This window comes from Lacerta agilis, chromosome 10 (assembly GCF_009819535.1).
Source record: "Lacerta agilis isolate rLacAgi1 chromosome 10, rLacAgi1.pri, whole genome shotgun sequence".
Lineage (NCBI taxonomy): Eukaryota > Metazoa > Chordata > Lepidosauria > Squamata > Lacertidae > Lacerta > Lacerta agilis.
This window is the reverse complement of record NC_046321.1, coordinates 6,881,148-6,897,514: the sequence shown is the minus strand read 5'-3', so window position 1 is coordinate 6,897,514 and position 16,367 is coordinate 6,881,148. Positions and strand designations below refer to the sequence as shown.

General features: G+C 46.4%; 1 protein-coding gene across 1 annotated transcript in view; it reads right to left on the bottom strand.

Annotated features, from left to right (window-relative positions):
* The window catches only part of PODXL (podocalyxin like), a 68,501-nt gene that overhangs the window by 8,417 nt on the left and 43,717 nt on the right, over nucleotides 1–16,367 (bottom strand). The window contains exons 2-4 of the mRNA XM_033162733.1: nucleotides 9,330–9,791; nucleotides 8,637–8,962; nucleotides 8,200–8,271 (exon numbers count right to left, since the gene is read on the bottom strand). Coding sequence (XP_033018624.1) covers nucleotides 8,200–8,271; nucleotides 8,637–8,962; nucleotides 9,330–9,791 — 860 coding nt within the window. The remainder of the gene's footprint in view (nucleotides 1–8,199; nucleotides 8,272–8,636; nucleotides 8,963–9,329; nucleotides 9,792–16,367) is intronic.

Below are 16,367 nucleotides of genomic sequence, written 5' to 3'. Positions count from 1 at the left end.
AAATCTCTCACTGCCTCCATTTCTTCCCCTTCTATTTGCCAGGAGGTGATGGGACCAGTGGGCATGATCTTAGTTTTTTTTTTATGTTGAGCTTCAGACCATATTTTGCACTCTCCTCTTTCACCCTCTTTAAAAGGTTCTTTAATTCCTCCTCACCTTCTGCCATCAAGGTTGTGTCATCAGCTCAAGTTAATAAGAACACGAGAAGAGATTGCTTGATCAGGATAATGGCTCACCTGGCATCCTGTTCTCACTGTGGCCCTTTTTTCTGTTTGCACAATTTCTTTTATTTAGCAGGATTTATACCGCTTATGGTGCTGGAGGAGGCTCTTGAGAGTCCCATGGACTGCAAAAAGACCAAACTTATTGATCCTTAAAGAAATCAGCCCTGAGTGCCCACTGGAAGGGCAGATCCTGAAGCTGAGGCTCCAGTACTTTGGCCACCTCATGAGAAGAGAAGACTCCCTGGAAAAGACCCTGATGTTGGGAAAGATGGAGGGCACAAGGAGAAGGGGACGACAGAGGATGAGATGGTTGGACAGTGTTCTCGAAGCGACTGGCATGAGTTTGGCCAAACTGCGGGAGGCAGTGAGAGATAGGCGTGCCTGGTCGGCTCTGGTCCATGGGGTCATGAAGAGTCGGACACGACTGAATGACTGAACAACAAAAATACCGCTTATTATACACTTCTTCTTCTTCTTCTTCACCTGTGGGTGAAATGTCTCTGTCCTTCCTCCCCAGGAGAGACGGGGGTTCCCCAGTTGAGGCAGCTGAAAGCAGAGCAAAGCTCTTTCTCCCCTTCTTTTCCTGGGTGGGTGCGTAAGGCCGAAGGGGGAAATCTATGTCCTGGATCGTTCACTGCTTTGTCTAAATATTTGGAGAAAGACTCTTTGGAGGTGCTAAGGGACGGGGACAGGACGTCGCGGCCTGCCAGACAGGAAGGAATGGTCCCTAGGCGTGGGACGGTATTGTTAAGATGGATTGTTAAAGGGGAGGGGTGGGAGGGGCCAAGGTCTCCAGGAGAACAGAGCTGCGCCTGAACATTGCCTCCCCTCGCTCAAAAAAATAAAATAAAAAATCTAGATCGTATCCCTTTCCCTTTCCACTGACGCATTGTGGCAAATTTAGGATTTTAAACAAAGCTGCTCAGGGACAAAATGTGAGGATAAGGAGAATGGGTTGGAAGAGGACGGGCTGAGATGGGAGGGGGTTTGAGGAAAACTGACCTGCAGGATCCGAAACCAGGATGAATCAAAATTTCAAAGAGACTGGAGTAAACTTATTGACTATATAAATAATAACGGTAGAAGTTTGAAGACACCAGCAGGACTGAAATAAACTCTACGACGTGGACTTGATAAATAAGATGAAACTGAGATGTAGATTGGAAAATAAAGCCTGTTGGCGGGATGGAGGGAACTCATAGCTCGGCAGAGCGAAGGGAAAGGATTTGTGTAAAAGAACGTTGAAATTTGCTGGATTTTTTTTTTGTTTGAAGTGGAAATTTAATAAAAAAGTTTTTTAAAAAAATCTCCACCCCTGCATATTCCAAGATTTTCATCAACTGTTGTCCCTTTGAAGATGCTTTCTGCCCCTTCCATTTCTATGCCTTATGAGGAACGGCTTAGGGAGCTGGGTATTTAGCCTGGAGAAGAGAAGGTTAAGGGGTGATATGATAGCCATGTTCAAATATATCAAAGGATGTCATATAGAGGAGGGAGAAAGGTTGTTTTCTGCTGCTCCAGAGAAGCGGACACGGGGCAATGGATTCAAACTACAAGAAAGAAGATTCCACCTAAACATTAGGAAGAACTTCCTGACAGTAAGAGCTGTTCGACAGTGGAATTTGCTGCCAAGGAGTGTGGTGGAGTCTCCTTCTTTGGAGGTCTTTAAGCGGAGGCTTGACAGCCATCTGTCAGGAATGCTTTGATGGTGTTTCCTGCTTGGCAGGGGGTTGGACTGGATGGCCCTTGTGGTCTCTTCCAATTCTATGAAGAAGAAGAAGAAGAAGAGGCAGAAGAAGAAGAAGAAGAAGAGGAAGAGGAGGAGGAGGAGGAGGAGGAGTTTGGATTTGATATCCCACTTTTCAATACCCGAAGGAGTCTCAAAGCGGCTAACATTCTCCTTTCCCTTCCTCCCCCACAACAAACACTCTGTGAGGTAAGTGGGGCTGAGAGACTTCAGAGAAGTGTGACTAGCCCAAGGTCACCCAGCAGCTGTATGTGGAGGAGAAGGGAAGCGAACCCGGTTCCCCAGATTACGAGTCTACCACTCTTAACCACTACATCACACTGGCTCTCTAGAATCCTTGTTGCTGTAGCCACATAAATGCTGCTGAAGCTTCCTTTGGGATTGCGCCGACTGGATGAGGCCAGTCCGGTTCACTCACGGGATACCCTCCCCCCCACCCCTTCCTCCCCCCCCCCAAACCCACTTTGCACCCCTCTATGGCCTTTGAAGCATTGCACATTCCTTGGCGAGACTTAACAGGCCTGGACAATCTGAGCTAATCAAATTCCCACACTAGCAGGAATCTAAAACTAACATCCCTCCCCAGAATGAGGTAATGTCACTTGAATCAACAGACCGAGCACCAAACACATGCTGAATCACACACACAGAGAGAGAGAGATAAAGCTTGGGGTGGGGTGGAAGGAAGAAAAACCCCACAATGACCCCAAACGGGTCGGACATCAAAACCTGAGCATGTTGGAGTTATAGTAGGAATTTGGTTCCTCGGTTTTTGGAATGGGTTGGTACATTAAAAGCTCATGAGACAACTCTCCCCCAGCAAGAAAGAGAGAATACAGTGGTACCTCTGGTTAAGAACTTAATTCGTTCTGGAGGTCCGCTCTTAACCTGAAACTGTTCTTAACTTGAGGTACCACTTTAGCTAATGGGGCCTCCCGCTGCCACCATGTTGTTCTCATCCTGAGGTAAAGTTCTTAACCCGAGGTACTTTTTCTGGGTTAGCGGAGTCTGTAACCCGAAGTGAGGTGTTTTCTAACCCGAGGTGCCATTGAGTTTCCCACAAGTTTAAGGCTGGAACTAAGCAGCCTTTAGCTCAGCTAAAGATGCACTTGAGGTACAATGGCAAATTGGAATAAGGGGCATTTGGTGATAAGAAACAGCTGGTAAAAAGAAAGAGGGATGCTTCACCCCCCCAACACTGATTCTCTCCTATAACACAACATCTTCTTTACCTATCAGGGCAGAGTTTGGAGGAGAATAACGAAACTTCCAGAAAAAGGCTCCCTTGCAAATGTCAACTCCACACCCAATTTTGGGCGTTACTAGGCAAACGATTGAAACCATTGTAACTCTGCCATTTCCTGAAGGAAAAAGTTGAGTGAAGGCAACTGCTTGGTGTCAACAGGCAGGGAGTTCCAAAGTGTTAAGTGATGCCACACGAAAAGATCGAGTCCTTACAAACACATAACAGGGATTATGTGCCAGTACCTCAAATTGGAGCTGTTGGTTGGGCATATATAGGGCAAGGCGATCCCTCAAGTAAACTGCACCCAACAGGGGCGTAGCAAGGTAAATTGGTAACCTGGGGGCAAAAAAAAAATTTGCCCCCCCCCGGAGGCATAGGAAGGTCAGGTGGTACCCGGTGTGGAAAATTCCTTGTCAACCCCCCCATTGATCCCCCCACAAAAATGGTTTTACGTTATTTCATATTTTCTTACAAAGGAATAATAACATGTAATAATAATAATAAACTTTTATTTATATCCCGCCCTCCCCAGCTGAAGTCGGGCTCAGGGTGGCTAACATCAGATACATAACATTGGTATAAAATCAAACAATAATTAAACTACCTCCTAAAAACATCTCAAAATCAAATTAAAGTCTAATTAGATGGCTAATTACATGGCTTTCCACAGGGTTAGGGTTGGGAACAGTAAGTGTTCTCTGAACTGAAATTTCAGCCTTCATGACATAGGAAAACCGCCAAGTGAACAGCTATTTTGGTGGAGGAGGGTCAAGATATTAACCGATATGCATGAAATTTCATATATAGCTATATAATCCCTAGTATAGTAAGATAAGACCTTCGGAGCAGGCATTTAAAAAAAAAATAATTAAAAAATTGTTCCTTGATCATTTGTCACCCCCTCCATTATGGAACCCGGGGCGGCCCCCGCCCCCCCTTGCTACGCCCCTGGCGTCCAAGCCATTAAGGACTTTATATACCAATAGCAACTCTATGCATTTACTAGGACTAGGAACGATGCAAACACATTGGCAACAAGTGTTGAAAACTACCCCAAATGGAAGGTGTGTTTGTGACCCTCGTGAAGAGGAACTTGGAATGAGGCAAGTGGGTCGTCTGAGCACTCAAGGAATGTGTTGGGAAAGACCCAAAGCCCGGTTTGGCTTTCTTCGCTGACCCATCCACCGGAATTGCTTCTCCCCGATCTGCAGCTGCTTTCAGCGTGGGGTGGAACGCCTCAGTTAGGACTTGGGGAAGGGGGGCAGGAACTGGCTCTGTTGGCATTTTGCCGCCAACCCAATTTGCCCTTCCTGGAACGACACAGGGGCTGAAATGCAACGACCCTTCAAGACAAAACACTGTACCAAAATTTTGCAATGCGCATGTCCAACCCCGTTTCAAGAGGAAGTGTGCATAGATTGGTGAAAATAACAAAAATGCATATTGCAGGCCAACGTGCACAGACAAATGTTTATGGGAGGGGAAATGCACACTGAGGCATTTTTTTTTTAAAAAAAAGACAAAACACACTGCAAAACTGACACCTATATGTGGAAAACTAAAATTAAGACTGGAGAAACCCAGAAACTGAGAGAAATTGACATGTTTGTCTACTCCAAGCATCAGAGGGTCTTGTTATCTGTTGAGAACCACCTGGGACCAAGGAGGGTTATTCTATTCATTCTCCTCATTCTGAGATGGAGATTCTCCTCCTAAGAGAGGCCTGACGGAAGACACCCATTACTTCACAGCTGGATCTTGCCCTGCAGGGCAGCGAAGGAAGGCCAGGGAAGGAAATTGCTATTGTGGTTGTGGGAATACCCCCCCCCCCCCGAACACCCCAATAACTGTGGGGTTAGAGAGTTCTGGAGGATTTCACAAGGATCTGTTTCCAAAACGTAATTGGCGCTTGCCGTTACCGATTATTTCCGACAATGATTATGTCCCTGCGAAAACCAGGCCTGCAGACTTCCTGACTTGGCTGCCAGAAAAGATGATATCACAGCTGCCATAATGAGCTGAAAGACACTCGCCGGCTCGATTCACACGCTTGCAACTCAACTCACAAGGGACAGGGGCAGGAGGGAGGGTATTGGAACCCCCCATGACTGTAACTCTGGCCAGGTCCTCTAACCCACTGTCTATTTTTAGCTGAACTGTACGACTTAACCTGCTGGGCATTGCATCAAGCAGTTTGCAAACATTAAGTCTTAAAAATCCCAGCTGGGTGGTGTGTTTTTTTTAGTGGATGCCGACAATTCAGAGCTTGTTCTGGTGGCCTTCAAGACGCCCGTTTCAAGTTCAAATGTGAATCTGTTCCCTCGCTGCGAGAAGCCAAGTTACAGGGAACCAGGCAGAGGGCCTTCTCGGTGGTGGCACCCGCCCTGTGGAACTCACTCCCACCAGATGTCAAAGAGAAAAACAACTACCAGACTTTTAGGAGACATCTGAAGGCAGCCCTGTTTAGGGAAGCTTTTAACGTTTAATAGACTATTGTATTTCAATATTCTGTTGGAAGCCGCCCAGAGTGGCTGGGGAATAAATAATAATAATTATTATTATTTTAACACACCTGGCCGCTGTAGTCCACACCCCGATAAGCTCCCAGTTGGATTGCTGCAATTGTGTGGCATGTGGGGAAATCCTTGAAGAGTGTCTGGAATCTGCAGAAGGCCGCGATCCGTTTGCTATCTAGAGCAGTGAGGAGGTGGAATCTTGCTAATTCAAAGTGCTGGTACTAGCATGAACAGCTTGGGACCAACTAGCCTGGGTGTCACAATCTACTCAGGAGGGTTTGCTGGCAGTCCCCCCCCCCCGCCTGAATGGTGCAGAGGGCAACTACAGAGAGCAGAGCCTTTTGGGTGGTGGCACCGTTTCCCAGGGCAAGACTGGCTGCCCCCGCCACTACACTCATTTAGGCAACAGCTTAACATGCATGCATTCTTGCAGCACTTGCGGCGTTGGCATCCTCGGTTGCATATTGCATGGGTGAACCCCGATGGAACGATAATAGTTAGCAGAGACCAATGAATTTAAATTTTAAACACTAAAAGGCTGAAATTTGGCTTGGGAGTGGGCGTCGGTTTTATGAATTGGCCCGCATTCCTGTTTTTGTTTGTGGCATAACACAACTTACACTAATATGTGGTTTTATAAATTGCTTTCTGGTCCTTGACCGTAATAATAAAAGATTTTACTTTTTTTTACTTTGCCATGGGTGAACATAAGGAAAGACCTGCAGGGTCTGGGCCAAAGGACCATCTAGCCAAGCATCTTGTACCTCCCCCAATGCCTCGGGGAAGCCAGGAAGGGGGGAGTCACTGGCGACGCAAATGACGCTGAAAATCCTTTTATCGCTGCATCACGTTCATCAATTTTGCGGAATTAAATAAACTATAAATAGTTCTGCTTAGATTTTGGATACACGTGCAATTCATTGCTACCGTTTCAAATTCCATTGTGTTATTATCTTCCTTGGTAGATCAAGCAAGCCGGTATTCTGAACGATGCTTTTGATGGGGTAAGGTAAGGGGCACTGGGGGGTGAGTTTGTGGAAATAATAATAATAATAATAATAATAATAATAATAATAATAATAAAATTATTTATACCCTGCTATGATGAGGCCTATAAATTGGCCCAAGATAAAAATGATAGCCTGCGTGAATTGATTTGGGAAGCTTTGGCGGTGATGGAAATGTAGCACGAAGGGTTTGAGAGGCTACCATACCCGGTGGCAATGTAAAATTATTAAGAAAGCCTGGGAAGTGATACGTAAAGATTTGAAGAAAACGTTGAAAATGACTCGTGCCAAAATAAATAAATAAATAATAGAAGCTATGATTCTAGAAGGTACAGGACTTCATGGATTTACCATGCAAAAAGGCTTGGATCCTGCATCTGATGCCAGGCCAAGAACAGCCCATCCCTATAGAAGGAAGACGCCACCGCCAAGGAAGATGAAGGAGATTGGCAAAACAAACTAATGAACTATATAGTGGACAAACCAGACAATTCCTCCCCCCACCCGTTTTCTTTTAAAAAAGGGAGAAATGTTCAGGCATAATCAGTAAGCTTTGTGTAGTGATTTCTGCATTAGTTGAACTTTTAAAGGTCACTTGTAATAATATGTGTAAGTTTTTAAAACTGGATAGTTAAGAGTATAAGATTCTGTAAAGGTAAAGGGTAAAGGGACCCTGGACCATTAGGTCCAGACGTGGACAGACTCTGGGGTTGCAGCCCTCATCTCGCTTTACTGGCCGAGGGAGCCAGTGTACAGCTTCCAGGTCATGTGGCCAGCATGACTAAACCGCTTCTGTTGAACCAGAGCAGCGCATGAAAACGCCGTTTACCTTCCCGCTGGAGCGGTACCTATTTATCTACTTGCACTTCGATGTGCTTTCAAACTGCTTGGTGGGCAGGAGCTGGGACCGAGCAACGGAAGCTCACCCTGTTGCGGGGATTCGAACTGCCAACCTTCTGATCAGCAAGCCCTAGACTCTGTGGTCTAACCCACAGCACCACTCACGTCCCAATAAGGTTCTGTGGACGTGTATAAATAAGTAAAAAAAAATATGTATGATTTTGATTGTGATGTTCTTTGCGGGTTTTTTTTAAAAAAAATTCATTATCATAAAATTAATAAATTGTATCTCCCCCCCTCCCCCCAAAATTGTTTTTTCCAGGGTAGTGGAGATGGCAAAGAAGGGAATCGTGGCCAGGTGGCGGCAGCAGTGAGCAAACCACGAGACCAACCAGGGAGTTATGACAGTCTAATAATGTCAAGAAACGGAACACTGAGTATTGTTTAAACTTGAGGGTCTGCAGAAAAACGACGGACCCAAAAGGGAATAGGGAGGTGCTGCTCGTCCCCCCACCCCCAGGATAAATAGTGCTTCCCCCCCCCCCCCCAGGACAGGAGCTCCATAAAATTCTAATCATATGAGACCACCAATAAGAGACACTCCCTGGGAGGTACTTACACACGGCGTGGATTGGTTCAAGGTCAAAATGATTGCCTGGTCTTCTGGTGGCGCCGCTTTTTCACAAACAATCTAGGAAAAACAGACAACAAAAACGCTGAGCGAATTCCCATGGAATGGAAAAAAACACAGCATCTCTAACAAAAACAAAGGCTGCACACAAATGCAAACCTCTGGCCTCACCCTTGTTTGGCTCTGCAGGGAAGTAACGCAGCTGGAGCCCAGAGAGAAAAGCCCTGATAGCACTTTACTGAGCAAGCTGAACAAAAATGGTGTATAATTTGAAGGGGGGAAAGGAACGGAAAGGTTTCACCTGTCTTACTTCCGGCCTTGTACATAGCAGGGAGACCTTCAACCAAAGCACACAGAGGAGAAACTCCCTCAGAAGTAAGCTGAAAGTTAAGAGGATACATTGCCTTGGGCTGAGCCCTGGGTACCTTGGACTGGGCTACGAAAGAAGTATCAGGAAATGCGACGGGCGGCTGCGGAGAGGCTGAGGGGGTCTTCTTTGTGACTGAAGTCCCAGGGCTCGAGCCGGGGGGTGCTGGAGCCGCTCCTGGCGTATGCGTGGCTGTGCTGCCCGCCGTCCCCCCAAGTTCTTTTGTTGTCACCGTTCTCGTTGTTGACTCGGCTTTCTTTGGCTTTTCTGTGGGCACCGCAGCAGGGGGGACGACGACCCTGCTTGTAGACTTCTCCGTTGTAGAGGCAACCGTGGTGACGGCTCCTGAACCTGGCGTTGTGCCGGCAGCGCCTGGGCTCTTCCCTGTTTAAAAAGGGAAAAAAAGCTGGGGTGAGGAAAACCATCACCCCCTCCTAATATATGCAAACCCACGACCTCCATGGTCCATTTTCTTTTCCACCCGAGAACGAGGCAGGGATTTTTTTTTCTGAATAAAGCATCTTGCAGTCTGGGCTCACAGCCACCATTCCCACTGGGTCTCTTCCGCTGCACCTGTTGAACTCTCAGCCTGACGTGAGGGCGTTCCACAGGGCTGGCGCCACTACAGAGAAGGCCCTCTTTTGACAAAGGGTGGTATATACATTTAACTAATGAATAAGAACAACAACCACGGCTGCCAGACAGTGCGTACAGCACTAGACTAGATGGGCCAAGGATCTGAGTACAGTACCTGGAGTGACAGCAGCTGAACTTTCTGGCTTCAGAGTCGGGGCGCTTGTCGCCACAATGCTAGCGTGTGGCGTCGAGGCCGCTGCTTTTGACCCAACGCCTGTCACGGACGTCGTTGTTTCTCGGGGGCCCGCAGATGTAGCTTTGGTTGATGCTGTTACGGTTGCAGAGGGTGGTTTGGTGGTGCTTGCAGCCACGGATGTAGCTGCGGTGGCAGGAGGCCCCTTGGCTCCACTCGTAGTTGTGTCTGCTGGTTTATTAGTGGTCCCCGTGGACGTACTCGGTGGGGGGCTTCCTGTTTGGGGCGCAGTTGCCGGGACACTGCTTTTGGCTGCGGTAGCAGAGGCGGTGGTCTTCAGGGTCGTCAGTGGAGAAGTGGCACTTCTGGTGGTTAACGTGGTGGGCTTAGCACTGGTTGTGGGCCTCACCGACGTGCCAGCCGTGGTTCCAGCTACGGTAGTTCCTAAAAAGACCCAGAGAATTAGGCATGTTTTGGAAACAGTTAACTTGCCCCCCAATCCCCACCACCACCACCACCATCATCATCGCTAACATTGTTTATTAAGCAGAGGCTGGGTGGGCCTCTGCCATGGATGCTTCAGTCGAGATTCCTGCAGAAGATCGTTGCAGGATCAGGCCAATGCCCATCTAGATCCTGGTTCCACAGCGGCCAACCAGGCATCCCTGCGAGCAGGACATGAACACAACAGATCTCTCTTGGCGTGCGATTATCAGCAACTGGTATAAACAACTGGCTTATATGTTTCCAGCTACCCTGGGATAACCGTTGCTCCCAAGCTCTGATTGGTTCATCTATTCAACATGTGAGCTAGAGGTCGAAACAAGCTATGAGCCAATGCACGGTCAGTGCAAGGAGGATCGTAGAATTGTAGAGTTGGAATGGGGCTACGAGGGTCATCTAGTCCAACCCCCTGCAATGCAGGAATCTCAGCAGTGGGAACCTTTTTTTCCTGCCTGAGGGCCACATGGACAAGCACCCAAGGGCTGCACATGCCAGGGGTGGGCAGAGCCAGAGGGGGAAAGTGGGTGGAGCAATGGATGCAAATGTTGCATTTGTACAAAAGGCTAGCATCTGCATACGCATACACACTCTTTATCCTCCATCCAGCCAAGCACGGCGCATGAACAGAGTCCAAGGGCACATTCCAGTCAGGCAAAAAACATTTGCGGTGCAAGGGAGGGTTAGTGGAGGGGCCAGCCAGATGGACTGGGAGGGCCAAATTTGGCCCCTGGCCTTCAGTCTCCCAAGCTTTGTGCTTGTACTTTGAATTGATCCAGGCCTACGAGAGACACAGATTTCCTCTAGTTAAGAGTCAGATTGAGAACCTGAACTGTTGGCTGCGAGTCAGGATATGGCAGTTATACCTAGAGGCAAGCTTTCACTGTTTCTTTCTTTCTTTCTATATTTTATTAGAACAATTTCATTCATAAAGAAATAAGTGATAAAATAAAAAGAAATTGTGAAAAAGAAAGGGGCAAAAATGATACAGTAGGTGAAATCTATAAATCTGTCCTTTAAAGAAAAAATAATGTTATACTCCTGATACAACTCTGGTTATTCATAATGTATTTGTCAGGGAACTGCCATCGGGCAGTGGGAGACCTGATGCCACCTGGACAGCAGTACCTCTTCCAACGGGGGAAGCAGCAACTCCTCTAGTGGGGAGGAGAGGGAAATGGGCAGCCTGGTGGGGAAAGGGGCTGGAGACGCTGCGGAGAACCCAAGCGCCTCATCTCGTCTGGCTGACCAGGAGGGAGGTACGACATTTCCGGTGCCCCAGTTGCGCAGAGGGGTGAAACGCAAGGAGGGGAGGAGGAGACTCGGGGTCCCGAAATTCTTATGTTGGGGACGTAGCCGGAAGGGGCCACTCCCGAATTCTGCGAGTGACTGAGATGGTCATGAACTCGTTTGCTCTGCATTGTAAATAGTTTGCACAATAAATCTGATAAAAGACATGCCGGAGTTTCTGCCTCGTTACTCGTGAGCAACCACCATAAGGAGACCTTACAGTATTACATTCTGTATAAACTCATTCCAAATATCTGTATTATAAATATTTCTATTTAAGGAGCAGAACACCAAAGGCTTAAAAACAAAAGAAAAGAAAAGAAAGGAAAGGAAAGGAAAGGAAAGGAAAGGAAAGGAAAGGAAAGGAAAGGAAAAAGACTCGTCTCATCCCTTCCGTCCCCCCTCCACCTCCACCTGAGCCATTTAGGGGTCCCCCCCTTGCATCGCGTTCCTAATTCTTGTCCCGGGGCCATTTCCTATCTGGGCAACTTCCTTCTCCGTCCAGCCACCTTTGGTGACACGGCGCTTAAGGCTGGCTCAGAGTCTATTAATAGCAGGAAAGGGAAATGCAAAAGAATAACTTCGGAAGGAGCAGGAGTGGGACACACCCTGCCCAGCCAGTCCTGAGCCTGCTTGCGCCAACGTCAGTGCATGGAGCCATATAGAGGTGGTGGGATGCGAGGCAGATCTGTCTGAGGCACCACTGACGCTCCTGAGTGTGGGGACTGCAAGCAAGGCTTCGGGAAATTCCTGTTTCCCCTCTGCAGCCTGTTCTGATTAAGTGGGAGCAAGGGGTTGAAGGAATCAAAGGCTTCTCCGTGGACTCTCTCAAGGTCAGCTGAGGTATGAGGGAGACTGTGAAGAAGAGAAGGTCCCAGAGCTGCATTTCTCCACTCCCTGGATTTTTTCCCCCATTTATTTTTTAAAATTGCTCGCCGTAAGCAAGGGAAGCAAAGAATCTCACCGAAATCAAAGTCCGGTCAAAACTGCGACAGCCCAGAAGCGGAACTTCCCTGCTGTTGCAAACAAACCTCCTCCAAGTTGTCTGAAGATGCCTAGTTTGCTCAGCACAAATTGCATACGTAAAAATGCATCGTTCGAGGGGATACTGCGCTGCAGAAATGTGTAGGCTAGCGAAAATTGCAGGCAGAAATGGGCGCCTTAGTAATAATTTATTTATACCCCGCCCATCTGGCCGGGTCTCCCCAGCCACTCTGGGCGGCCTCCAACAAATACCAAAATACAATACAAAGTCACAAATTAAAAACTTCCCTAAACAGGGCTGCCTTCAGGTATTTTCTAAATGACAGGTAGTTTCTCTGACCCCTGATGGGAGGGCGTTCCACAGGGCGGGTGCCACTACTGAGAAGGCCCTGTGCCTGATTCCATGTAGCTTTGCTTCTCGCGGTGAGGGAACCGCCTTAGGAGAAATTCTTAGGAGAATTTCGCACTAAAACGGTGGTGGCTTTTCACAGGAGGACCTTAAAAGGCAAATAAATCACAAACCGACATGGAAATGTTAAGGCCTGGATCTAAGGTCGGGAAAACAAGAAGCCGAAATTGAGATATTTGTGCATCTCTAGGTCCAAGTTTCATTCCTTCCTTGATGGGTCACCAGGGCAGGGTTAACTGACGGTGCTTTGGCCTTTGAGCTGAAGATAAAAAATGTCTTTGCAGCCAGGGGGAGGTTAAAACAGGGGCCAGCAACCTTTTCCAGCTGTGGTTCAGTCCACCGTCCCTCAGACCATGTGTTGGGCCGGACTATATTTTGGTAAATTTTTTAATAATGAACGAATTCCTATGCCCCCCAAATAACCCAGAGATGCATTCTTAATAAAAGCACACATTCTACTCCTGTAAAAACATGCTGATTCCCAGACCATCCACAGGCTGGATTGAGAAGGCAATTGGGCCGGATCCAGCCCATGGGCCTTAGGTTGCCTACCCTACCCCTGGGTTAAAACCATTCTCAAAACCCACATGCAGCTCTTCCTGCCTATCACACAGAGACCTCTAAGGGACAAGCTGTTTGAGGATGTGCTGCTTGCTCTGCTCCCAAGGCGCTGGGCTAGATAAAAATAAATTTCTGGCTTGGGCCAAGCGGATGGCGGAACTCTGCCTCCTGCTCTTATCAACCCGGCCCAGACGAGGCCAAGAAGGGCAACAGGTTCGTGACAGGCCCCGCTCTACGAGATAGCTGGGGCAGGGAGCGGCTCGGGCGGAGGGTTCTAGCCTGAGACGCTGTCTGGGACGGGATCGATAGCTGGAAGGGAAATAAACATCCACGGAAAGCGCAATATGGTAGCCTTGGAAACATAGTGCTCATTCGCCGGGCACGGAGCTATCATTCTCAGTTGAAAATGTCTCGAGGAAGGGCCTTATTGGTCGAGCATCCTCCAGCACCTCCAATTAGAGCTGGGGACCATTCCCTGTCCTGAAACCCTGGAACAACAACAAGTAGTAACCAAACAAACCCCTGTGTTGCACAAAGTACGCCAGCAAATATCCGAGCAACGCCATGACCACGTGCATACGCAATGAACAGTCTTTATAGAATTACTTCAAACCATAAGAAACGGAAAATGAAATCTTTAGTCTCAAAGTCTCCAAAAGTCTTTAAATGAAGAGAGGTACCAAACTTATACAATTAAAAAAATATATATATCCAAGGAGTGGAGAAATACAACTCTGGGACCTTCTCTTCTTCACAGTCTCGTCAGCGTGAATGAAAATATCACATGCTGTGGAACAGTGCTCATGTAATAATGCAGTTACAGGTAGGTAGCCGTGTTGGTCTGCCATAGTCAAAAAAATAAAAATAAAATAAAATTCCTTCCAGTAGCACCTTAGAGACCAACTAATTTGTTCTTGGTATGAGCTTTTTGTGTTTTGTGAAACAGAAGTCACCAGACCCTTATATATAGTGAGAGGGTGGAGAGGGGTATTACTCAGAAGGGTGGTGGGAATGGGGGATTGGCTGATAGGTGTGGAAAACCTGTTGACGACTGTTAACGACTGCAATTGGTCTTACAGAAAAAAGCAAGGGGTGAGATGGCTAAAGATAGCTTCGTCATGTATAATGAGATAAGAATCCAATGTCTTTCTTCAGACCAGGTTTCTCCATGGTTTTAAGTATGGTAATGAGTTGCAATTCAGCAACTTCTCTTTCCAGTCTATTTCTGAAATTCCTTTGTATTAAGACAGCTACTTTGAGATCTTGTATAGAATGTCCTGGGAGATCGAAGTGTTCTCCTACTGGTTTCTCTGTCTTGTGATTCCTGATATCAGATTTATGTCCATTTATCCTTTGGAGTAGGGTTTGGCCTGTTTGGCGTAGGGTTTGGCGCGCTTCGGGTTGCGCTTCCGGGTTAGCGGAGTTCGTAACCCGAAAAGTACGCAACCCGAAGCGTATGTAACCCGACGTACGACTGTATCTGAAGAAGTGTGCATGCACACGAAAGCTCATACCAAGAACAAAATTAGTTGGTCTCTAAGGTGCTACTGGAAGGAATTATTTTTTTATTTTTTATGTAATAATGCAGTCACTGTTCCACAGCATTTGATATTTTCATTCATATATATTCAATAAAAACAAGATGGATTTATGAAGCTATTCTATATCTTCCCACCACACTGACGAAGAATTCTACGAAACAGCAGTCAATATCCGGAATCTCTGTTCGGTGTTGGACATCATATTTGCTGAGTACCCAAAGCTTCACAGCTTGTCTTTTGTCATATAAGTTTGGTGCCTCTCTTCATTTACCATATTTTTCACTCCATAAGATGCACCTTTTTTCCTCCTAAAAAGTAAGGGGAAAATATCTGTGCATCTTATGGAGCGAATGGTGGTCCCTGGAGCTGAATTGCCCAGGGGCCAAAAGAGGATCATGCTTTTTATTTCACAAAGAGAAAAGGGGATGTTGAAAGGACCCCGCTCAGCAGCTGATCAGCAAGAGATCGGGAGAGAGATAAGAGTCCCCGGCTCCCTTTCAGCCCCGCCCCCTTGCCCAGGCCTCCATTGTTGCATGTGCTGCAGAGGGAGGTTGTTTGTTTCCCCAGCGACATGTGACTGGCTGATTAGATTATCTGTCTGGAAACTGTAGAAAAGGCTCCCTTTCCTTTAGAAGCTGCAGAAATGTGAGTTGAACCCCATAAAAATGGGGCTTTTCCTCTTTGCTTTTCCCCCTTTGCAAAAAAGCTGCAAAACTTTTAGCCGATCCTAAAAAAAAACAGGGTTTTTCTCTTTGCAAAAATCTGCAAAACTTTTAGCTGATCCTCAAAAAAACAGGGCTTTTAGAGGAGGAAAACCAGAAAAATTTTTTTCCTTGTTTCCTCCTCTAAAAACGAGGTGCGCCCTATGGTCCGGTGCACCTTATGGAGCGAAAAATACGGTAAAGACTTTTAGAGACTTTGAGACTAAAGATTTCATTTTGCATTTGTTATGGTTTGAAGTAATTCTATAAAGATTGTTTATTGTGTATCCACATGGTCATGGCGTTGCTTGGATATTCGCTGAAACCCTGGAAAGCTGTTGCCAGTCAGTGGAGACAATACCAAGCTGGATGGGCCAGAGGTCACGTAATGACACTTGTAATATGAAATAACTATGGTAAATTATGGATATACAACAGATGGTAAAAGATACAGAAATTTTAACTATAAATATGGAACTCATGGAGGGAGGGAAGGAGGTCCAAAAGGTTCAAAAGAACAAAAAAGGTTCAAAAGAACAAAAAATGAATGGCGGAATAAATTAAAAAATGAATGGTGGAATAAATTATTTGAGTATCTTGAATTGGCAAAAGTGACGGAGAAAATTAGGAGGCAGCCTAACCAAAAGTTCCAATGGAAATTTTATTATAGAGATTAGCCTACTTAAAATAAAGAACAACAGTGCCCGCCCAGTCAAAACCTGGACTTGCTTTGATTAATTTTCGCAAACCGTAATACAGATTGTTAAGTCAAGTATGCAGAAAACAGAAGAAATGATTAAATGATAAAAGAAGCAGTTTAACAAATAGACATAACAGACCTGCTTTGAGGAAGACGGAAGTCTGTCAGAGAAGAAGAGGAACTGGAAATAAAGAATATGGTGACAGAAAGAATATGGTGACAGAAATCCGTGTGTAAGAACTTATGGATTTATGGTTGTATGTATGTTTCTTGTTTTGTTGTTGTTGTTGTTGTCGTCATCATAAGCAGGTCAAAGTGTGTCCTCATATACAA